General features: G+C 54.6%; 2 protein-coding genes across 3 annotated transcripts in view; one reads left to right on the top strand and one right to left on the bottom strand.

The window, feature by feature from the left end:
* The window catches only part of TRIM54 (tripartite motif containing 54), a 30,293-nt gene extending 13,145 nt beyond the window's left edge, over positions 1-17,148 (top strand). Inside the window, exons 2-10 of one of the 2 annotated variants that reach the window (XM_061625965.1) lie at positions 5,543-5,715; positions 8,206-8,377; positions 8,997-9,092; positions 10,387-10,620; positions 10,866-10,888; positions 13,226-13,350; positions 14,073-14,165; positions 16,426-16,476; positions 17,045-17,148. In XM_061625965.1, the coding sequence (XP_061481949.1) occupies positions 5,543-5,715; positions 8,206-8,377; positions 8,997-9,092; positions 10,387-10,620; positions 10,866-10,888; positions 13,226-13,350; positions 14,073-14,165; positions 16,426-16,476; positions 17,045-17,055 (978 nt within the window). In that variant the 3' untranslated portion in view covers positions 17,056-17,148. Of the gene's footprint in view, positions 1-5,542; positions 5,716-8,205; positions 8,378-8,996; positions 9,093-10,386; positions 10,621-10,865; positions 10,889-13,225; positions 13,351-14,072; positions 14,166-16,425; positions 16,477-17,041 lie in introns of both variants that reach the window. The other variant, XM_061625964.1, reaches the window with a different exon arrangement.
* Positions 17,149-20,315: 3,167 nt separating this feature from the next.
* On the bottom strand, positions 20,316-20,944 carry UCN (urocortin). The gene has a single exon (XM_061625972.1). It carries the CDS (start codon positions 20,942-20,944, stop codon positions 20,528-20,530), a length of 417 nt encoding a protein of 138 aa, XP_061481956.1. The 3' UTR covers positions 20,316-20,527.
* Between the last annotated feature and the right edge of the window lie 2,929 nt (positions 20,945-23,873).

The raw sequence follows: 23,873 nt of genomic DNA, 5'->3' as shown, positions 1-23,873 counted from the left end.
GCAAGTATTCACACAAAACACAGGGGAACTTTGGAACACACTGCCACAGGATGGAAAGGTGGCTGCCAACTTGGATGGCATTAAAAGGGCATTATTATTGTTGTTATTAAATACCCACCCTTCACCACAAGGTCCCAGCGTGGGTCACAACAATGTAAAATGCAGCATTAAAAACATTTTAACACAAATTGTAACCAGAGCTTGGAAGATTACTTTTAAAAAGTAATAAATTACAGTTACAATTACATGACCAAAAAAGTAATAATTACCGTTACAATTGCTCTGAAAGTAACTGATTGCTTTACTTTTTCTCAAAAGTAATCACTACAATTACATTTCAGTTAGTTTTTTAAAAAAATGCTGGCCTTGGCTGCTGCACATCTAAGTAGCCTAAAACAACATTAAAAATAAGCACACACATACAGAGGTAGTAGAATAATTCTTTTTATCCATAAGATAGCAATGGTGGTCACTCCGCTGGTAAGGGTGGTGGAGAGGGAGGCTGAGGCCACTACTCAGATCTTTGCACGCCAAACCAAGTGCAACCCCCCCCCCACTCAGCCAGCAAGCATAATCTCTCCACCTCCCAGACCCTGCCATGCCACCAACTAAGGGACACTCACTCAAGCAAACATTTTCCCGAGATGCAAAACACTAACTCTCTCTATCGCACGCACACGCGTGCGCCCTCTGGCTCCTTTTTCCCTGCACTCCATTCTTCACCACCACCATCCATTTTTTTAAACAATTGTTTTTTCCACTCCACCCCGTCTTGCTCTCCACCTCCTCCCTTGTCGCTTCCTACCCACCCACAGAGCACAAGGCAAGAGCGACGTTGCACAGAAACCCAGTTTGAGGCACATGATTTTCATCCACAAATCAGAGGAGCAGAAGACTTCCCCTGGTCCCTCCCCCCAAGTAATGCCCAAAAGTAATGCCGGAAACATTACAATTACCCCACAAAAGTAATAAAATTGCTCCTAGTTCTATTACAATCAAAATGTAAAGGAATTACCCACTCGTTCCTCAAAAAAGTAATGAATTACAAGTAATTCGTCGCTTGTAATGAATTACTTCCAAGCTCTGGTAATCACAACTAGAACAGGACTAAAAATAAATATACCTCAAGTATCAGAGGAATAGGGATCTCACGGTAAGCGGTATTCAGAGGGGGTTTCCCATTGCCTCCCTCTGAGGCTAGTCCTCCCCAGCTGGCTAGGGCCTGCTCAGCTTGCCACAGCTGCACAAGCCAGCCCCTTCCTTGTCCGCAACTGCCAGCTGGGGGGCAACTGGGCTGCCTGGGACCCTGCCACTTGCCCACGCCTGAAGGCCCTTGCTTACTTGGATGGTGTGCTTCCAGAGGTAGAAGAAGGGGCTGAGGGCAGTGGAGTGAGGGGGGGGGGGTCAGGGCCTCAGCTGTATGCAGGGTTTGTCTTGTTTTTGTTTAGTGTGCAGTTGGACACAAAATGTGTAGCTGGGAAAAATTGTGCAGTTGGAAAAATGGGGAGGCAACTGCTACTCTCATTAGCAGAGAATTTACAATGCAGCAGATTTAAACTTTGTGTACTGCATGTGTGTTATCTGAAGGGGGAGCAGACTTTTACCCTGCATTCAAATCACTGAGACTGGAGACTTGCTAAAACGAGAAAAGCTACTTTATTTATAGAAATATATAGTTGCTGGGAAAGGCTTAACTAGCTCTAACTAAGGTAGAGGCATAGTGACCAGCCCTGCTCCTTGGCCCCTTGCTAGAAGAGAGGAACGTAGACAGGAATGTCTCATCTCCCTCTGCTGGATGAAGAAGAAGGAAGAAAGGATGGAGTGAGGCCAGCTTCCTGAGAACATCAGAATTCAACAGAAGGAATATATTTATTTTATTTATTATTTTATTTATACCCCTTCCTTCCTTCCAGCAGTAGCCCAGGGCAGCAAATAGAAACACTAAAAACACTTTTAAAAACATCATAAAAAGACCTTAAAATACATTGACAAAACAATGTTAAAAACATTAAAAAAAAACGTTAAAAACATCTTTTAAAAAAAGAGAGTTAAAAACATATTAAAAGACATATTAAAAGCAATTCTAACACAGACGCAGACTGGGATAGGTCTCAATATAGGTAGAGGATAGGCAGTCCAGCCAGCTGGAGGACTCCCTCTCTGTCTCCCCTCAGGCATGCAAACAGAACCCAAACAGGAGTTGTTCTTGCCACTCTTCCAACAAACTAGACGCATTAGGTGTATGTGTTTATTAAGCACTTACATGACAGGGACAGTACGTGCGCAAATTATATAAGGGGAGAATGCACTCAGTTTCCATATTTAAAACAAACTGCGCAAACCAGACCAATTATAGACCTGGACAGAGTCTGAGCTAGACGGTCTAGAAACCCTCTGAAAAAGCTTCGTTGGTTGGCAACAACGTGATTCTGCCGAAAATACAAAATACTCTGGCAGAGGGAACTGAGCAGGCCATCCTGCTGATTGCAGCTGAGCTCACTGAACAGAACTGCCAATCTGACTCTGGCTCTGTTGGACTCCACTGAGTCGCCTGGCTGCGAGAGCAATTTGGGCAGAGTTGATTGCTGTTTCGTTGTGGAATTCTTTTTAAAAGTCATGTGAGGTCACAAGTATCAGTATATTTACCTGATTCAAAGGTATTTTTCAGGCAATCAGTAGATCAGCATAATTTCAGTAGATCTACACAGTCATTAACCCAAATGGAGACAATAATCAAGAAATCAGAAGAAGGCTAGGACTGGGGAGGGCAGCTGTGAGAGAACTAGAAAAGGTCCTCAAATGCAAAGATGTATCACTGAACACTAAAGTCAGGATCATTCAGACCATGGTATTCCCGATCTCTATGTATGGATGTGAAAGTTGGACAGTGAAAAAAGCCAAAAAGAGAAAAATCATTTGAAATGTGGTGTTGGAGGAGAGCTTTGCGCATACCATGGACTGCAAAAAAGACAAATAATTGGGTGTCAGAACAAATTAACTATCACTAGAAGCTAAAATGATGAATCTGAGGTTATTGTACTTTGGACACATCATGAGAAGACCTGATTCACTAGAAAAGACAATAATGCTGGGAAAAACAGAAGAGAGTAGAAAAAGAAGAAGGCCAAACAAGAGATGGATTGATTCCATAAAGGAAGCCACAGACCTGAACGTACAAGATGTGAGCAGGGTGGTTTATAACATATGCTCTTGGAGGTCGCTGATTCATAGGGTCGCCATAAGTCGTAGTAGATCTGGCAATATTGGAAGAGGTTCAGGGCACAGACTTATATTTATTTGTTTGTTTGTTTGTTTGTTTGTTTATTTATTGCACTTGTATACCACCCCATAGCCAAAGCTCTCTGGACGGTTTACAGCAACCAAAAACATTAAAACAAATATACAATTTAAAACACATATTTTAAAAACAATTTAAAACACAATTTAAACATTTAAAACAATATAAAAACAATTTAAAACACATGCTAAAATGCCTGGGAGAAGAGGAAAGTCTTGACCTGGCGCCGAAAAGATAACAGTGTTGGCGCCAGGTGCACCTCGTCAGGGAGATCATTCCATAATTTGGGGGCCACCACTGAGAAGGCCCTCTCCCTTGTTGCCACCCTCTGAGCTTCCCTTGGAGTAGGCACCCGGAGGAGGGCCTTTGATCTTGAACATAGTGTATGGGTGGGTTTGTATCGGGAGAGGCATTCAATCAGGTATTGTGGTCCCAAGCCATGTAAGGCTTTATAGGTGAAAACCAGCACCTTGAATCGATCTCGGAAACATACAGGGAGCCAATGCAAGCGGGCCAGAATTGGTTTTATATGTTCGGACTGTCTGGTCCCTGTTACCAATCTGGCCGCTGCATTTTGCACAAGCTGCAGTTTCCAAACAGTCTTCAAAGGCAGCCCCACGTAGAGTGCATTGCAGTCATCTAATTTGGAGGTTACCAGAGCATGGACAACTGAAGCCAGGTTATCCCTGTCCAGATAGGGACGTAGTTGGGCCACCAACCGAAGTTGGTAGAAGGCACTCCATGCCACCGAGGCTACCTGAGCCTCAAGTGACAGAGATGGTTCTAGGAGAACCCCTAAGCTATGAACCTGCTCCTTCAGGGGGAGTGCAACCCCATCCAGGACAGGTTGGACATCCACCATCCGGTTAGAAGAACCACCCACTAGCAGCATCTCAGTCTTGTCTGGATTGAGCCTCAGTTTATTAGCTCTCATCCAGTCCATTGTCACAGCCAGGCACCGGTTCAGCACATTGACAGCCTCATCTGAAGAAGGTGAAAAGGAGAAACAGAGCTGCGTGCCATCAGCATACTGATGGCAACGCACTCCAAAGCTCTGGATGACCGCACCCAACGGTTTCATGTAGATGTTGAACAGCATGGGGGACAGAACTGACCCCTGCAGAACCCCATACTGGAGAGTCCAGGGTGCCGAGCAATGTTCCCCAAGCACCACCTTCTGGAGGTGACCTGCCAAGTAGAAGCGGAACCACCGCCATGCAATACCTCCCACTCCCACTCTCACTGTCCTTGGGCTTGTCTGGAGGCCTTGTGTGCTGCCTCGCCCACCAAAGTCCAGCCTGTTGGGCCTAGCTGCGGTCAGTCGGGCAGCGTCTCTGAGCTTGTGCTGCTGCTGCAGCTGCTATAAACTGAGAAAGAAGAAGGGTTTGAGAAGGAAGGAGGAGAAACCTGCAGGCCGTGAAGAAAGAGCTGGGGCCTGTCCTGTGGTATCTTTCTGAGCAGAGAGACCTAACTGTGAATCACTGCTGTACGAACATAGCAGAACCAGGACGGAGTTCTGCTGAAGGGCCGAGGAAGAAGACCATCTTCAAGGTCAGAGGAGCATCATAACTGCAGTTGCTGGAGGCAGCTTTTGGAGTCCCTTGCTGGCTAGGACAAGCACAAGCCAAGGTCCGAGTCTGACAACATACAGGAATATTTTTAGTCAAGAATGGAGCGGGGTATGTGCTTCCTTGTGTCAGGAGTTGTCCTGTTTGTTCTTCTGTGAACTCACCACAGTTAGTACGGGGAGTCAGCACTGCAGGCCCCATTGAATATAGGGTAAAAAGGAGGAGTTTTGAGCCACCAGCTGAGTGGTGCTATCAGGCAGTCTTGGTGAGACCAGGAGGAGCGCAGTGTTTGAGAGGTACCCGTTCTGGCAGCAGGACAAGTTTGATGAGGCAGCAGGAATAGATAGATAACTTTCAGGGCAATCTAATGGCCCTTGCACTGGTGTAAGTGTCACTGAGTTGGGATCTACATCCGTGCAAGAGCCACTGGATTGTCCTGTTAGTGAAGTAAGGGAGATTCTTGAACAAATTGTTGCTGTATGGTAGCGAAGAACTACTGACTCCTATGGAGAAACTGCCACCGATAGAAGGAGTAAGCAAGGAGCAAAGCACGCTGTGTTCGGTTTTGGTGTGTGTCCCATGGGGGGATTTGTGCAGATGCAAAATCTGCTTTTAAAAAACCCCTGGCAGTATGTGAATCAGCCAGCCAGCCTGACCCCGGTGACCTCCCCTCTAGGCCTCCAACCCACTCTGGCAATCACGCAGTTCCACTTCAGTCTCCTCCGGAGGGCGGTTCCGGTGCCCATCCTGCCGGCATGAAGTTGTGCTGGACCGGCATGGAGTTTACGGCCTGCAGCGCAACCTCCTTGTGGAAAACATAATCGACATCTACAAGCAGGAATCCTCTCGGTAAGCCCTGGGCTGGGTGGGGGCCCAGCAGCCCCTTGCGTGGTTCCTCTATCCAGGCTATGGTGGCCAACGTCCCAGGACACACCCTCAGCTCTGCTCACAGGCCTTTCCAGCCTCAGAGCAAAAGGGTTAACAGCTCCCCCACCACTTCCTTGTATCTGTCCGACTCCTTTTCCTCCCCCAAGGCCGGAGCTGAGAAGCCTTTTCCAGCTCAGGCCCAAGTTCACTCTGGGCAACCACGTGCCAGTGGTGGGCGGGGCCAGAGGCAAAAGTGGGAGGAGCAATCAATGTAAATCTTACTTTTGCACAGTCCGCTGGTTGTTTTTCTACACACACTCAGCGCACCCCTCTCAGTCCACCACCCAGTCAAGCACAAGGCCAGATCAGAGTTCGAGGCAGCATTCAGGCCAAGCAAAAGGGCTCCAGGAGGGCCAGTGAGGGGAGCGGCCAAGGGCCAGATGGGCTTGGAGGGACACAGTTGCCCTTTCGACTGGAGTTGCCCCCCCCGCCCTCTGTCTGCCACAAAGCCTCTGTGGAGTCTCCAAGCTCTGCCTGGTCTGCCTCACAATGGCCACTTGACCCTCCTCACATCACCTCCTTCCTGGGCCTCTCGCCATCTCCTATCTTGTCCAGGGAATAGAGGTGGAGAAGGGCCACGCTCCTTGCCTCTGTACAACCCCTGGCACTCTCTTGGCATGGAAGGGGCATGAACAGCACTCGTTTAATTCTCTGAGTGGGTACTTGAGAGGCGGCCCTAACAGCTGCTCATGTGGCACCTTTCCCCAGGAGCACAATGGTCTCCCCCCAGCCCTGCAGCAAGGAGGAGCTCATTGTCTCTGGCCGCACCCTTTGAAGGCAGAACTACTCTGGTGCCCGGCAAGTAGCCAGGCAGGGACCCCCTCCTTTCCCTCCCACAGCCCTGCAGCTCTGGCAAGTAGCCAGGTAGGGACCCCCTCCTTTCTCTCCCACAGCCCTGCAGCCCTTTCACAGTGTGCGGCACACAAACACCCCACCACCTCCTCCTCCATCACAAAAGGAAGAGACTCAGCAGAAGAACCCAATAGCTGGATCAGGCCAAAGGGGCCCCATCCAGTCCTGCATCCTGTTCTCACAGTGGCCAACCAGCTGCCCCCAAAATGGAAATGGACTGCCTTCAAGTCACTTCCGACTTATGGCGACCCTCTGAATAGGGTTTTCATGGGAAGCGGTATTCAGAAGGGGTTTCCCATTGCCTCCCTCTGAGGCTGAGAGGCTGGGACTGGCCCAAGGTCACCCAGTGAGCTTTATGGCTGGGTGGGGATTCCAACCCTGGACTCCCAGGTCGTAGTCCAGCACCTTAACCACTACACCACACTGGCTCTCTGTTGCCCCAAAGGGAAGCCACAAGCAGGACCTGAGTTGCTGAGAGCGCTGTCCCCTCCTGTGGTTTCCAGCACCTGGGATTCTAGCCTCTGACTAGGGAGGCAGAGCACAGCCATCATGGCTAGTAGCCACTGATACAGCCTTCTCCATGAATTTGTGAAAACCTCTCTGGAAGCCATCCAAGCTGGTGGCCGTCACTGCCTCTTGTGGGAGGGAATCCCACAGTTTAACCAGTTTAGGCCACCAGACACCACCCCGTCATCTTCTTCTGAAGAGGTGCAGCTCAGCTTCCAAGTTGCCCACGGGACTCCTCTCACGTTGGCCCTGTCAAAACAGGTCTCCACAAATAAATAAATAAATGCTGCCCTGGGCTCCTACTGGGAGGAAAGGTGGAATATACATTTAATAAATCAATCAATGAATAGGTGTGTGTGCTTCTCGCAACGATTTAGGGAAAGGGCCCCTCCCTTATGTACTTTTCTAAATCCCTTTGGGGCGCTCCCTCCTTCCTTCCCCTCGTCTGTGTAGATATTAACTAAAATAACAACATAATTCTGTACTATGCAGAACCCAGAGCTCTGTGGCAAGCAAAAGACTAAACTCTTCAATAAAATCTGGATCTCATAACCAAAAAAAGCCCTGGCTTAACTTCGGTGCTTCCATAGAAGTGGACTGGCTTTTGTTAGCCAAACAGAGGGGGAAGGAAGCCCTCCGGCTGGTGGTGCCACTACAGTCCCAGCCAGCTCTTGACCACTGCAAGTCCTGTTCAGCCCCCCCCACCTACACCCTCCACCCAGGTTCTGATACTTTCCTGCCCACCCCTTTTCCAGCTGCCATGTTTGCAACACAAAGGACTCAAGGCTCAGTGGCTCCATGCTTTTTTAAACCATGGACTTTGGGCTTCTTTGCGTGTTGCGTGAGCGGGGGCCCCATTTCCACATGGCTATGATGTGACCAAGGTGGAAGTGTGGAGCACACGTCCACCCCACCCCACCCCGTCAAGATCCTTTCCCAGCCAAATTGGGAAAATCAGTCTTGGGGAGGGAGGCAAGAAGTATTGGGGGGTGGATTCACCAAGTCTCCCTCTCCTTGCCGTGCCGCCTTCCCCATGCTGCACCCGTCCTCCAGGCCCCTCCACGCCAAGGCAGAGCAGCAGCTGATGTGTGAGGAGCATGAAGATGAAAAGATCAACATCTACTGCCTGACCTGCGAGGCCCCCACGTGTTCCATGTGCAAAGTCTTTGGGGCCCACAAGGACTGCGAAGTGGCCCCTCTGACCAACATCTACAAGCGCCAGAAGGTACCTTGCAGCAGGGGGAGGGAAGGAAGCCGACCTGTGCTCTCCGGCCTGGGCAGGTGGGCTGGCTTCAGCTGTGGAGCTCCGGCCTCCAGCAGGAGCAGCACTCTTATTTATTTATTTATTTCTATCCCGCCCTATAATAGGGCACTCAGGGCGGCTTACAGGGTGCAAGAGGGCAAATAGTGATGGGGAGGAGAAGGCTGGGGTCTTGATGGGCTCGCTGGAGAGGCCTGGCAGGTACTCCTGCAGGTTCGCTATGGGGGCTGCCACCCAGCAGCCAGCAGCCTGGCAAGGATGCAGCGGGAACCCCCGTTCCTTAGCCTTCAGCACCCGACCCCAAACTACACCCTGGAGCTTCTCCCATGTCCTTTCCCCATTCAGGGTTCTCCCCTCATATGGTGGGTTGGAAGCCTTGTGCTCTGTGCCCAGTACTGACCTTTTTTGACCTTGAGCCTGGAAGATCTCCCTAGGTCAGTCACAGGGTCTGTTCAGAGATACTCCTTGCCCGCTGATGATGTCTGCAGGGGCTGAACTTTGGGAAACTTGAAAACAGGCTCTGGGGCCCAGCCTTGATGAGTCCTGGAGTCCTCCCCTCCCCCGTCTGTCTCTGCCTCTGCAGGGAGAGCTGAGCGATGGCATAGCCATGCTGGTGGCTGGGAACGACCGCATCCAGGCCATCATCGCCCAGATGGAAGAGATCTGCAAAACCATCGAGGTGAGTAGGGGTGTCCTCAACACCCCTTTGGGCCCCTGGCTGACATTCATCTCTCCCAGTGGAACAAGTGGTGGAAGCAGAAGCCCCCCCTCGCCCAGTGGCATTTGTGGTAGCCGCTGAGGCCCTGGGAGATCTTTCCGCTGATTGGCAAGTTGTTGATTCTGCTTTGGTTTTAAAGGTGATTTTGTTGCTGATCTTGATCTTGTTTGTCATTCTATTGTGCTAAAGTTTTTCAGTTGCAAGTCCCTTTTTGGGCCAAAAGGTGACTCATAAATAAATAAGTAAGTAAAATTAGTGATTTATGTCGATGTGCAGCCTCTCTCTATCCTGAAGGTGGCAACAGGTCTTTTTAAAACCTCTTGTGCTGATGCTTGCACCTGCCTTTTGAAGGCTTTGGGTGAGTGTGGAAATTGTTCTGTGTGGATACTGAGTAGAGGACTCAGAAACTGGGAAATGGGGTAAGGAGTGCTCATCTGTTTTGTACTGGATTTGGACCTTCCAACTTTGACATAGTTTTTCTATGTACTTAAACAGCCTCGCAGGACTGTCTAAGAAAGGAGGTTCACATCGGAGTTCATTCCTGGATATTGCTGGTTAGAATCATAGAATCATAGAATAGTAGAGTTGGAAGGGGCCTATAAGGCCATCCAGTCCAACCCCCTGCTCAATGCAGGAATCCAAATCAAAGCATTCCTGACAGATGGCTGTCCAGCTGCCTCTTGAAGGCATCCAGTCCATTGTCATATGGCTCTAACAGGAAGTTTTTCCTGATGTCCAGTCGAAATCTGGCTTCCTGCAACTTGAGCCCATTATTCCGTGACCTGCACTCTGGGACGATCGAGAAGAGATCCCAGCCCTCCTCTGAGTGACAACCTTTCATGTACTTGTACTTGGTTTCTTGCTTTGTTTTGTTCTGTTTTGTTCTGTTGCTGCATCAGCTTGGATGGCTTTAAAAGAAGATTAGACCAATTCATGGAGGACAGGGCTATCAATGTCTACTAGCCGTGATGGCTGTGCTCTGCCACCCTAGTCAGAGGCCGCATGCTTCTGAAAACCAGTTGCTGGAAGCCTCAGGAGGGGAGAGTGTTCTTGCACTCGGGTCCTGCTTGCGGGCTTCCCCCAGGCACCTGGTTGGCCACTGTGAGAACAGGATGCTGGACTAGATGGGCCACTGGCCTGATCCAGCAGGCTCTTCTTCTGTTCTTATGTACGTTGTTGTGTTTGTGCATGCTGAGAAACAAAGGCTTTCTTCCAAACAACCTGACCTTTTGCACCTGTCTGCCTTTCCTGGCAGGATAATGCGCGGCGGCAGAAGCAGCATCTCTGCCTGCGCTTCGACTCCCTGTACAGCACCCTGGAGGAGCGCAAGAAGGAGTTGTTGCAGGAGATTGGGCGAGAGCAGGAGGAAAAGGTCCAACGGGTGCGGGGGCTGATCCGCCAGTATGGGGACCACCTTGAGGTCTCCTCCAAGCTGGTTGAGTCAGCAATCCAGTCCATGGAGGAGCCCCAGATGGCCGTCTACCTCCAGGTGCCTGCAGGTGTGGGAGGGAGGGAGGGAGGGGCCAGCCCAGCCTGGAGCCAGCAGGATGCTTGTGCCAGGGGCGGGAGGAGGAGGAGGAGGAAGTGGGGCACCAGACCAAATGGTGGAAGGAGCTCTGCAGCCTGGGGGAGTCAATGCCCCACTGTTGGGAGGGGATATTGCGGGGTACAGCAAAAGGCTGCCCTCTGCCAGTGCTGGTGCTGAAACGCCTCTCTTTGTTTGTTTTCCTGCAGCAGTCAAAGGAGCTGATCAAAAAGTGAGTAGCAGGAGAGGGTGGAAGGGGCAGGGTGTCCTGTGGGTGTGAGGGGCCCTTAACACCACCCGGGGACTTGGAGGGGATTAGACCCCTTACTTTTTTGGGAGCAGGGTCCCAGCTGGATGTTTCCAGCATCCTAAGAGCCAATCAGCATGAAAGGGGAGTGTGAAAGCCAGTCAGCATGAAAGGGGAGAAGAGTTTATTTATTTATTGTATTTATATATTGCCCCATAGCCAAAGCTCTCTGGGCAGTTTACAGTAGTTGTCTCCAAGAGTTGTCTCCTTGTCCTTTCCTGCTGATTGGAGCCAATCAGAGTGAAAGGAGGAGAGCCAGCTACTGAGAAGACTCTTTTCAGTAGCTAACACTCTCCTCTTTCGTGCTTATTGGCTCCTAGGGACATCTGTTGTTGTGCAGAAAGCATTAACAAGGATCTCATTCTCAACCCAGCAGCAACAAAAGAGGGAGGAGAGTAGCTGTAACTATCATGAAGGGATCCTGTATTTCTGAATTTGCCACTATGCTACTGACACCACCCTCCACACCACGGGCATGACAGGGGGCCAAGCCAATGGTGGGAAGCGGCCCCCTCCTCCAGGCACCAAAGCTTCACCCCCTGACTCACCCATGCTCTGGCCTTTGATCCACCCATGCAACCATCTGCCCAGGTCTACCCTTTGTTCCCTGCCCTCCTCCCCCAGCAGTGAGGGTCTGTCTCTTGGTATTCACATTGGCCCACAGGACAGAGAGCTTCCTGCAAGTGAGGTGATACGTGTAGCTGGCCCATGTTAGGCTTAGGATTCTAGAAGCCAGTTTGTGACTCTTGCATAACTCATCCGGAGCACAGACACAGGCGACTTCCCAGCAGCAAAATGGGCATTTCTTTCTTTCTTAGGGGGATGATGCCTGCAGGGCCTCGACCACCCCTCCACAGTCAGTCCAGAGTTGCCACTTTGGGTCTTAGTAGCAGGCCTAGTCACAAGCGTTCCCTGCAGGGACAAAGCAATGAAACAACAGCCACAGAATATGTTAAATATTGTTATTCCTCTGTGTAAAATGTATATTATAAAAGCAGCATATGATGTAAAGACCATAGCAATAGTATGCCTGTCTGGAAATAAAGCAGCCAAGGGTCCAGCGGCACCATCTCTCCCCCTGCCCCCTCCCCCACTGGGCCATTTGGCCCCCACAGAATCCAAGAGCAGTGGAGAAGGTGCATCATTTTAGACCTAATAGCCCAACAGGGGTGGGGCAGGGTGGGCCCATATCTTTAGATGGGGATCTGTATTCCTTCCAGCCCTCCTACTCACTGCTGAGTGGGGACCCAGATATCTACCCTCTAGTCTTGGCCTGATGGCACCACTGCAGGGGAGGGGAGGCCGAAGACCTTCCATGAGCTGCTCTGCCCCCACCTTGGAGCAGCTCTGATGGGCATCTTCCAGCTCCTGGAGGAGGGTGTGGCACTGGGCATTCATGTGCAGAAGCCCCTTCCCTCACAAATGGTTCAGGCTTGGAGGACCTGGGGGGGGGTGTCTTCTGGAGGTCTTTATGTCACAGAGTGGCAAAATTGGGAATGGAGAGACTGAGTGAGCCTTTATGTGTTTGAATCTTTGCTAAAGATTACACCTTCCCTACAAATTAGTCAGACAGAGACTTTAAGCTTTAAAATAAGAAATAACTACTTTATTCTGGAAGTACATACTTGATAGGAAAGAGTTCTACATCTAGCTAACTAGCTAAGTTGGAGACGCAAACACTAAGCCTAGTGTTTCCCTCATGCTGTGAGGAGAGGGAGAGACAAAGAGAAGATGTCTGCTCTCCCTCTCGAGAGAAAGACGAAGAAGGGAGGATATGTGGTTAACATCCTCTGCATATCAGTCTAGCAGGAAGGGAGAGTCAGCAGGAGATCAAAGGACAGGCATTAGCCTAGCCATCAGGAGGTCTCTCTGGCTACCCTTTTAACCCCATGCAGCCTCAACCCACAAGTTGGAGTTGAACCACATATTCCAACAATTTCTCCCTGGGAAGGAGGGAGGGGACAGGAATGACCTGCAATGTGTCTTTCAGAGAAGCTGGCCAGCCACCCCTCAGGGATGCTGTTTCAGGGGTGCTTTCTGCATGCTGGTTGGATTAGATGACATTTTGAGGTTGCTTCCAGCTCTGTGATGTGACAAAATGGTCACTCTCTCAACCCCCCCTTTTTTGGGGGGGGGAGCGGTCTCCTGTTACACCCTTTGCACTACCCCCCAACCCCTGTCCTGCAGTGGGGAAAGTTGGAAAGAGGGCCTGCCCAGTGAATGCCCCCCCATGGTCCTGCCTCTCTGCATATCTGTCTGCAGGATCACAGACATGTCCAAGGTGTCTATGAGCAGCCGCCCAGAGCCTGGGTATGAAAACATGGACCACTTCACAGTCAACATTGAACATGTGGCTGAAATGCTGAGAACAATTGAATTCCAGACAGGTGAGAGTATCTGGGCTGTTCTGGACAATGCTGGGGAGGGGGAGGCTGCCACTGGCCGACCTGGCCTTGGATGCTTCAGCTTCTTCTGTGGGCAGAGCTCAGGGCGACCGGCCTGTTTGTCTGAGCTACGGCCAGCAGAACCGGCACCTGGGGCATGGGGGACAGTGAGCCCTCTGCACCTGTCAGAGCCTGTCATTCTCTCCCCCCCTCCTGCATCCTGGCAGGAAGCAGCCGGGGGGAGAAAACAAGAGGAAATGCACTCTGTGCCTGTGTGCACGTGTGCGATATGGGATATGGGCTCAGCACACGTTGCAGAAGCTGCACCAGCATTGGAAAATAGGCAGAGCAGAGCCACATAGTGGGTGGGGGACTGAATGAAGAAGGGAAGCCCCCCCCCAGCCACTGCAGAGAGGAGAAGGTGACTGGTGTGGCTGCTCGCAGGGGCTGGTCTCCACCTCCACCTAGAGCAGCCTGGATTGGGGGCATTTGTGTGGGCGGGGAGGCATGGACTGCCTCTGTGTGGTGCTGTAGCTCTGGGTTTCCTTGGAGGGGGGCATGTGGGATCCTCTCCCCAGTTCTGTCTCGAGGGTTAGGGTAAGGATAGAGCAGAGAGGAAACATGTCCCCCCCCCGTGACCCTGGGACTCTAGGACCCTCCCTAAGACAACAGAAAGAGAGGCTTTCTCCAGAAGCTGCCATCACCTGTCTCCCCCCACACTTCAGAGGTTGCTGGGGAAGAGGCTGAGCCAGAGGGGAGTGGCGATGCAGAGGAGGGGGAACACCTGGACGTGCCAGATGCCCCCGATGGGATGGAAGGTGAGCTGGGCCTGGAAGGGGGGGATGGGGAGGGTGGGTGCTGGGCAGAGGATGGGCCTGGCCTGGGGGTGCCTGGAACTGGGGCTGGTGGGAGGCAGAGCTCACTGAGGGACCTGCACCATGAATTCTGGATGGGAAAGTGCTCTCCCTTGCTCTGAGGGCTTTGCCTGAAAGAGTCCCCCTACCCAGTCATGCAAGGAGCTTGGAGTTGGTCTCAAAGCAAAATTGTCTACGTTGTGCGGAGCAGACCTCCTGAAGAGATGATATCTGCAGGAGGCCCTTGTCGCAGAGTGGCAAAGTTGGGAACGGAGAGTCTGAGTGAGCCTTTATGTGTTTGAATCTTTGCTAAAGATTACACCTTCCCTACAAATTAGTCAGACAGAGACTTTAAGCTTTAAAATAAGAAATAACTACTTTATTCTGGAAGTACATGCTTGATAGGAAAGAGTTCTACATCTAGCTAACTAGCTAAGTTGGAGACGCAAATACTAAGCCTAGTGTTTCCCTCATGCTGTGAGGAGAGGGAGAGACAAAGAGAAGATGTCTGCTCTCCCTCTCAAGAGAAAGAAGAGGGAAGGAGACCGGAAGATGTGGTCAACATCCTCTGCATATCAGTCTAGCAGGAAGGGAGAGTCAGCAGGAGATCAAAGGACAGGTATAGCCTAGCAACCAGAAGGTCTCCTCTTTAGCTACCCTTTTTAACCCCATGCAACCTCAACCCACAAGTTGGAGTTGAACCACATATTCCAACAACCCTCACATGCAGAGCGCAGTGATCGGCTGGGTACATAAGGGATAAGACGGTCTTTCAGGTATCCTGGTCCCAAGCTGTATTGGGCTTTGTACACCAAAACCAGAACCTTGAACTTGGCCCAGTAACTTGGCCCAGCCAGTGCAATTCTTTCAGCAGTGGGGTAACATGTTGGCGATACCCTGCCCCAGTGAGCAGTCTCGCTGCCTCATTTTGCACCAGCTGCAGCTTCTGGACCAACCTCAAGGGCAGTCCCACATAGAGCACATTACAGCAATCTAGCCTAGAGGTTACCAGTGCATGAACAACAGTCCCACTCCAGAAGTGGCAGCAGGGTCTCACCAGCCAAAGCTGGTAGAAGGCACTCCTAGCCATTGAGGTCCGTTGGGCCTCTAACAACAAAGATGGATCCAGGAGCACCCCTAGTCTATGGACCTGCTCTTCCAGAGGGAGTACGACCCCATCCAAAGCAGGCAACTGACCAATTATCCAAACTCGGGAACCACCAACCCACAGCACCTCTGTCTAGCTAGGATTCAGACTCAGTTTATTGGCCCTCATCCAGAGTTTGCCTCAAATCTCCTGATGACTGCTCTCAGGGGCTTCATATAGATGTTAAATGGCACTGGAGACAAGATGGTACCCTTCTGCACCCCACAGCACAACTGCCAGGGGGCCAAAAGACAATCACCCAATGCTGTTCTCTGAAAACGACCCTGGAGGTAGGATCAGAATCAAACGCTGCTGAGAGATCAAGTAAGAATAACAGGGTCACACTTCTCCTGTCCTTTATGATTGACTTGTTATGGAAATATGCAAAGTAATTCAGCAGTCTGAGCTGCGTGTGTGCCCGGGTGTGCATTTACCTAAGTAGCAGGCTTTTACCCTGCATTGAGGTCACTGAGACTTAAGACTTAGTAAAATAAGAAAAGCTACTTTATTTATAGGAATACATAGTAGATAGGAAGGACATACCTAGTTCTAACTAAGTTGGAGGCGCAATGCCCAGACGTGGGTCTTGCCCTCATGGCTCAGGAAAGAGAGCAAAGACAGATGTCTCCTCTCTCCTCGGACAGTCGAAGAAGACAAAGGAAGGAGGGGCAGGTCAGCTTCCCTGAGTATATCAGTTTGCAACAGAAGGAAGTCAGATAGAGAACAGCACAGGTAAAGGTAGGCAATTCTAGCCAGCTGGAGGACCCTCACTCTCTCTTCCTTCTGGAATACAAACAAGGACCCAAAGAGGAGCTGCTCTTGCCCCACTTCCAACAGACTTGATGCGGCCACTGGCCTGATCCAGCTGACTCTTTTTGTGCTCTTATAATAGGGGACGTGATGTACATGCAGAACTGTGCTAGAGGGACTGGGAGCCTGACTCGGTGCAAGGGAGCGCCTGTATTTCTCTGCACTTGGCCTTAACTCCCGCCCTCCCCACCAGCTGACAGGGGGATCATTCCCTGGTGCTGGGAGCCAGCTCTCTGGTCTCACCTGTGTCTCCATTTCTCTGCCCAGATGGTGAGAACACGCCCAGGCTCAGGCCAAAGCCAGCAAGTGCCTCTCATGGTAAGTTCCCCTCCCCCCCCTTCCAGATGCCCGGACTGAGCAGCTCCCCCCCGCCTGGCTCTTTGGCATTGAACTGGCAGCGGAAGAGGAACTGTACTTCTAGGACCTGGAATCAAAGGGGGGCAGGAAGGGAAGAGCCCTTTGATAAGGGGGCTTCAGGAAACATGCAAGGGGGTGGGCGCGGCTGATTCCAGGCTGGGGCTCCCAAGCTGCCTCTTCTCTTTCCCTCTCCCTAACTAGAAAGAGGGCAGCCCCCTTTGCTTTCTCGATTTCTACGCTAGGCCCTTTGTCCCAGGCCTCCCCTGGGGGGGCTGTCCAGGGACCTCCCCAGCCGCCGGGCCTGTGGTGAGGATGTGGCGCTTGGGGTATTATCTGCAGGGGCTGGCTGGTCCAGCTGCAGCCCTCTCCCCCCTCCACACCCCCTGGGATCCTGCTTCAAGGGGGCTGCCCCCTCTCTTCTCACTCCCTCACCTAGCGGGAGTCCCGGCAGGGGGAATAAAGTGGCAGCCCCGTCGGCGCCCGCTGCCTCCACCCCCAGCCTGAGAGTGGATCTCTTCTCCCCTAGCAGGTCAGCACTGAGGAGCCGCGGCCAAAGCAGCAGGACCCCCCGCCAGGCAGAGGAGCCCCCTTCGCCGAGCTTTTGATTTGTGGAGAGAATAAAGTTGTTTCGTCTTTGCTAAAGTCACTGGCGCGGGACCCTCGCTGGGGTGTGTGGCTGGCGGGGGGGTGGGAAGTCTTGTCTCTGCGCTCTTTTCGTGAGGAGCAATCCCGTCCTCGGCCGCAGGGCGGAGAATTTCACTCGCGATGCAGCGGAGTTGGCTCGACGTGCTGTGGGACTGGCCTGAGACGAGCAGCCTTTGGCGCTGCCTTCGAATCCATGGGACTGCATGGACAGATAGGCCGCAATCCAATGCACACGTACCTGGGAGTAAGTCCCATTGAACCAATGGAGCTTACTTCTGAGTAGACGCTTATTAGGTTGCAGCCTAATCTCGAGGTGCAAGAGCTAGGCTCGGTCCTTCGCCCCACGCAGAGGGAACAAGGAGGAGGAGGAGGAAGAGGGCTGGGGGCGAGGGAAGCACCCTGGGAGGATCGGGTCCCAAGGGAAGGGAGACAGGTATAGGCGCATCAGGTAAAGATGGGGAGCCTGGGGAACCTCTCTCCCCCCTCAGGCCTGCAGAGGGACCCCAGCGGAGCTGGTCTTGCCCCACTTCCAGTCGTCTGGGCCCCAAAGAGTGGGGTTTCCTCCCGCTGGTGCCCTCTTTGTGAGCCCCCAACCCTCTTTCAGCTCGGAGGGAGTTTCCTGGAAGCAAAGGGCTCTCCCTGACCCGGAAGCTCAGGACGGGAGCTTGCCCGAGGGAGGCCCTCTCCTCCGCCGGGGGAGGGAAGCAACAGGCCGCCACTTGAGCCTGTCAGCCCCCAGCCAGTCGAGGGCAGCCCGGAGAGTTTTGCAGGCTGCAGCCGAGGGGGAGCCGGGCCCTCCGCCCTGGCCCAGGCCGGCCTTACGGGCTCATCTCCTAGAGGACAGGTGTGACTCCACGAGGATGGGCAGCGCTCCCCAAAGGGGAGCGCCGGAGTCCGCGGGGGGAGGGGGAGGTTTCAGGCACCGACAGAGGATGACTTAGGGGGGAGCTGACAGGAGCACTGAGGAGGGGTGTGGGGAGGAGCCACTTGGCTCTTGACCCGCGGTCTGGGCACCGCGGGAGGGGGCTGCTCTTGGGTTTCCCGGGGGGCATCGGGTTGGCCACTGTGGGTGGGGCCCTGAGCCTGACCCCGCAGCTTAGGGTCTTCAGAGAGCTCCAGCTTTCGGGGCGCTTCTGCTGGTGAGGGGGAGGAAGGGGTTCGTGAGCCCTCTAACCTCGGAAGGGGGGAAGGGAGGGGCTGGAGCTCTGGACCGCTGAAGCCGAGCTCCTTCGCAGGCACAACACTGGGCCTCCCCGCCGTCTTCTCTTCCCCTCTTGACCAGCGCTCCATGCTTCGGGGAGGGAGAAGGTTCAAAGGCCTCATCTGGGGCTGGGGATGCGTCAGAGGAACCCTTCAAGGGGCGCTCCAAGGCCCCCCAATCCAGCGTCCTGCGCGCTCAGTGGCGGCCAGATGCAGCCGGGAAAGCCCACAGGCAACAGCCCTCTGCCCGCTTGCCCCCCCCCCCGCAAGCAACGGCTCTCCTGGAGGCGATATAGCCAGTGTGGCCAGTAGCCACTGAGAGCCTTTTCCTCCATGAATTTGTCTAATCCTCCTTTAAAGCCCTCTCAGTTGGTGGCCATCATTGCATCATCTGGTAGCAACGTCCATACCTTAACTCTGCGCTGTGCGAGGACTTTCATTTGTCTGTCCTGATCTTCCAACAATCAGCTTCGTTGGAGGATCCCATTGGGGAGAAATACGTCCCTTCCTCCATTTTCTCCACCATGCATAATTTTATTCTCCTTTGTGTGTCCCCCCCCCTTAAAAATGAAGCCCCAAGTATCTTCCCTCACCGAGGAGTCACTCCAGCCCCTTGATCATTTTGATTGCCGTTTGTTTAACCTTTTCCAGCTTTACAATCTCCGTTTTGCGGTGAGGCGACCAGAACTGTAGACAGTTTCCAAATGCGGCCGCACCATAGATTTATATAAGGGCATTATGATAGCGGCAGTTTTATTTTCATTCCCTTTCCAGATGATCCAGAGCTACCCACTAAGTCTCCAAGGTCTTTTTCCCTGGGAGTCCCCGCAAATTCACACCCTATATACATAAAATGGGGGGGGTGCCCCAGTGAGTCATAGGTGCCATGCTCCCAAAAAAATTAAGGGGTCTAAGAACACCCCCCCCCCACTACACTCCCGATGTCTAGAGTGGTGGCTGCTGCACAGGAACCTCCTCGAGAATAACGCCTCGGGCTGTTACGTACCCTACCCACCCCCGCAATGCCCCTCTCGGGGCCAGGCGGGCGTCTGCCGCTGTCCGTGGTGCTGATGGCTGGAGAGGACCGGCCGATCTGTTGGGAGGACGATTTAGGCGGGGGAACAGCGCCGTCCCACGACCGGAATTTGGACCCAGCGCCTGCATTTACCATTTCAAACGTTTAGGAGACCTCCGAAGGGAGCGCCTCTTGTCCCAGCCGCCCGCCCTAGTCGCGCCCTGGCCAGAATTTTTGGAAAGGAGATCCGGCAGCCTCCCCGGTAGGGCGCCCTTTCATCACCCCCGGCTGCCTCCCGTTACGCGCTGATTTGGAAGGAAGCCCCACAAACTGCCCGACTATACGTGCTTAGGGTCGAGCCCGCGAGGAGCTGGATGCGACGACCTCAAGCTCGCTGTCTAACTTGCACGTGTGAGTGCGTAGAACACCCGCTTCCAAATCTCCCTTTTTATTGTACAGGTTCTTCTGCATTTTCAAGGCGAAGAGAACTGCCTCTCTTCCCCGGCTGTGACTCTCCCCCACCAATTTCCTTGCCACCCCCCTCCATGGTCCGCGAGGAATGCCCCCAGGCCGCCCCCCTCCCCTCGGGCCAGAGCTTCTCTTCCTGCAAGAGCGCGCCTGCTCCCTGTTTTGAGTTCACATGCTGACTCTTTGTGCAATTTACATAACTTTTATTATGTTTTAATCCGGTGCTTTTCCAGCTGAGAGATTTTGACCTTCCAAAGACTGGTGGGAGGGCGTCTGTCTCCCGCTGGGCAAACGCCCTTCTCCGGTTCAGATGCGGGGTCTGCCACCGAGCCCCCCCGCCCTCCCCCTGCTCAAGAGCACAGGAGCACCCAGCCCCCGTTTCTGCCCCCCCAACCCCGACCCTCCCCAGTCCCCCGCACGCGGAAGCACTTTGTCTCCCAAGACGTTTTATTTCACGCACAGCGTCCAGTCTCACAGGATCATAGAACAGCAGAGTTGGAAGGGGCCTATAAGGCCATCTAGTCTCCCTCTTCCTCTCTCTACGCCTCCTCGGGCGCCTTGGCTGGCCTGGTGGGGCAGCCTCCTTCTGCAGACAGGCATGGCGAAGGAAGCCGCAGGCGGCCCGACGGGACGATCCGGGGCTGGCAAGTGGGGGCAGCGTCAGGCGCGTTCGCTTCCTGGGCCTCACTTGCCCACCGAGTCGAAGAGGAGACGGTTCTGCTGGGCCTGGGTTTGCTGGCTCTGCGCCCGGGAGATCTCCATCATCTGGCGGAGGAGGTGGAAGGTGAGGTCGATGGAGAGCGGCGGGTCGCGGCGCTTCAGGCGCTCGCCCAGCCGGCGGCGCAGCTCCCCTTCGGGGCACGGCCGATGAAGAGAGCGCACCAGCAGGGCCGCCACGTCGGGCCCAGGAGCAGGCAGCGGGGCCGGGAAGGGCCAAGGGGCTGCGGCGGGGGGGGCGCGGTCCTCTCCCAGGCGCAGCAGCCGCAGGCTCAAGCCGCTCTCTGCGCCGCCGTCCAGGCCCGGAGCTGCCCTCACTCCTAGGGACACCCGGGCGGCCAGCAGGAGAGAGGCTACGAGGATGGGCAGCGCCGCCCGCCTCATGCTGGCGCAGTCCGTCCACTCCTAGAGAGAGCGCGAGAGAGGAGCGGGAGGTCAGGAGAGCCCTGCAGCGGCTGGAGCAGGGCAGCGGGGCGGCCCTCCCGGCCCGGTCCTCGCAGTGGCCAACCAGCCCGCGAGCAACGGGGTCAGTCGGGCCGAGCCCAGCAGCCCCGTGGCCCTCCCTGGCTCTCCTCCTCCTGTATATCCCGGGGAAACTCTCTCGGGGAGGGGGAAGGATGACCCTCAACCCCTCTTCCCGCCTCTCTCAGCACCTCCGGGGCTCCGATGCCAACAGGGGGCGGCAGCGGGCAGGCAGCCGCCGGGCCCCTCAGGAAGTGGGGCATTTGCCGGGGACCCTCTCCCCCCCCGGGAAGTAACTCACCCACCGCGTGTCCTTGCCAAGCCGAGAAGAAGCAGGAGGCTGCGCGGAGCCGCTGCAGGGATCTTTATATAGAGCAGGCCGGGAGCTCCATTGACGTCAGCTCGGGACATGGACTGATTGCCGATGGAGCGGGCGGCGGCCCCCGGAGGACTCTCTTGGGACCGGTGCTGGCCTCTGGACCGTAGAAGGGGTCGCTGCGCTCCCTTTCCAGCCCCCCGTCCCGCCTCGCAGCTGCTGGAAAGCGGGCATTATTTTCGGCGCTCCAGCAGCTGAGCTCATTCCGCCCCCCCCAAAAAAAGTCTGTGTAGGACTCTCTGGACACCTGCCCTGGAACCCAAGACGCCCCCCCCAGCCGCCGCCGCCAGTCTTCACTTTGCCTTCTGAAGCACCCAGACATCCCTCCCCAGATCTGTTCTGGCTCTCGACTGTCCGATGTGCACCTGCGGAGCCCCCTGGAAGATCCTGCGTGCAGGAGTGGGGGCGCTGGGGGTGCGGGGCAGCTGTAGTCCCTTCTGCGAGGCACTGCCTGGGGGATTAAGGGGAGGGCTGGAGGCATCAGTGCCCAGAGCGGAGAAACAGGTCGGGGGGCGGGCAATTGCTTCTGGTCCACCTGGCGTCCCTGCACATCAGCATAAAGAAATCGGGACTGCAGGGAGCACACAGGACCCTTCAGACCCCACAGGAGGAGGCTGTTCCCACAAGGCGGGGGGGGAGCATCTAGCAGTGCCCTCAAGGGGGGGTGCTGGAGCATTTGCTCCCACTTGGTCACGTTTGGAGAGTGCGAAAGAGTCCGTTCCCCACCCTCCAACAATGGCTAATTTATTGTAGAGGAGGAGGGAACCTTCCGACCTCCACGTTCTTTCAAATGGGGTGGTGGTGGCTGGGAGGGGATGTTCTGGAGTGTTGCTTCAGGCTCAAACATTCTGAGACCAGGAGATTTGTGGAGGGGTGAGATATGTGTGTGAGAGGGAGAGGGAGAGTTCGGACACTCAGACGGCCCCTCTGTCCAACATACACCGCAGGAAGAATGTTCAACACAACACACACACACACCCGGGCTACGATGAACCACAAGCGAGGCGGCAGAAGTGTGCCCGGGGCAGGGTGGGCAAATCCCCACAGGTCAGAGCCAGGAAGCAGCAGGCGTCAGCCGAGGCGAGCCTGGCCCCGGCACACTGTCCCTCCGGCCGCCTGGAGAAGGGAAGCGCCGGAGGTGGGGTGGCGCGGCGGACGGTAAGGTTGGCCTAGCGACCGGGAGCTGCTTTGGAGGGGGCTCCTCGGGCGAAGCCTCAGGGCGAGGCCGCCTTCCATGCCAACAGCGTTGGAGGCGGAAGGACAAAGGGGGGCCCGGGCTCGAGAAGGGGGCCTGCTCCGGGGTTGAGCGTCAGGGCCGCCAGACGCCGCCGCGACCGCTGTCCGTGGTGCTGAACAGGCGCGAGCGCGCCTGCCTTTCCTGCCGTTGGTCCTGGAAATGGGGGGCGCTCCCGCCGTTCGGAGCAAAGCCCCTCGCAGATTCCGACTCGGTGTTGCGTGCATGCACCCCAAAGCTTCCCCGCCTCCTCCTCTTCCTCCCGGCCGGTGGCAGCGCAGAGAAGGCTGTGCTACCTAGGAGGTTAACCTCCGTGCCAGCGGCTGGGCTAAGGGGTCGGGGAAGGGTCATAGAATCATAGAATCGCAGAGTTGGAAGGGGGCTATGAGGCCATCAAGTCCAACCCCCTGCTCAACGCAGAAATCCCTTGGCCTCTCCAGCGAAGGCGTCTCTCGCGGTGGCTGGGGAGGGCCCTGGCTCACTGGCACCTGCTGTGCATGCAGGACGTCCCAGGCGGGGCTGGGGAGACCCCGGAGATCGTCTGCCTAAGGGCCCGAAGAGCTGCTGCCAGTGGAGCGAGGCCGTCCGAGGCCAGATGCGTCCGACCCGGCCCAAAGCAACATTCTCCGCGCCTACGTTCTTTGCTTCCTTACCGGTGAGATGCCCCTTCCCTCCCTCCGCCATCTTAGGGACCAGAGTTTCGGAAGGGGCGGTAGGCTGGAGGGAGGAATCGCATCTCCTTCAAGTTAGGGCCCGCCCACTTAGCGGGACACTCGCACCCTGCCCGCGCCTGTCCTCAATCAGCCTTGTATTTATCGGGCAGCCCAAGCCACCCCTCCAGGCCCCGGCCCTATCACACGGAAAGTGCCCTTTAATTTAGCAAAATTCGGCTGAAAGTGTTGCAGCTACTGGGAGGGAGGAACTAAGGTGAGCGAGGCAACTTCTGGGGCTGGGGTGCCAGTGGAAGTAGCTGCCCGTTGCAGCTCTAGAGCTTTGCGTCTGAAGCAGGCGGCGCCATGGTTCTCTGGGGGGAAAAGCCTGAGGGGCCCTTGCTTGTGCAGGCCTGCCGAAGGAAGGGGCCAACGCAGCTGGAAGCGTAGCAGGGCCCCCGCCCGAATTTGTGGTGCTGAAAGGGCGAGCACCACCCGTCCAGGAAACGCGGAGTAAAGCCTCCCCCCGCAGCCCTGCTTTGCCCAAGCCCTTGGTTTTTAGAGAAGGGCCGCCGCCCAGTGTCAGAGGAT

The sequence above is a fragment of the Rhineura floridana genome, chromosome 4 (assembly GCF_030035675.1).
Source record: "Rhineura floridana isolate rRhiFlo1 chromosome 4, rRhiFlo1.hap2, whole genome shotgun sequence".
NCBI classification, from domain to species: Eukaryota; Metazoa; Chordata; class Lepidosauria; order Squamata; family Rhineuridae; genus Rhineura; species Rhineura floridana.
The sequence above is the reverse complement of the archived record's forward strand: the minus strand, read 5'-3'. Positions and strand labels throughout refer to the sequence as shown.

What these genes read in the sequence shown, in the direction of transcription:
- UCN (XM_061625972.1), bottom strand. Translation starts at nt 20,944, where the DNA reads ATGAGGCGGGCGGCGCTGCCCATCCTCGTAGCCTCTCTCCTGCTGGCC.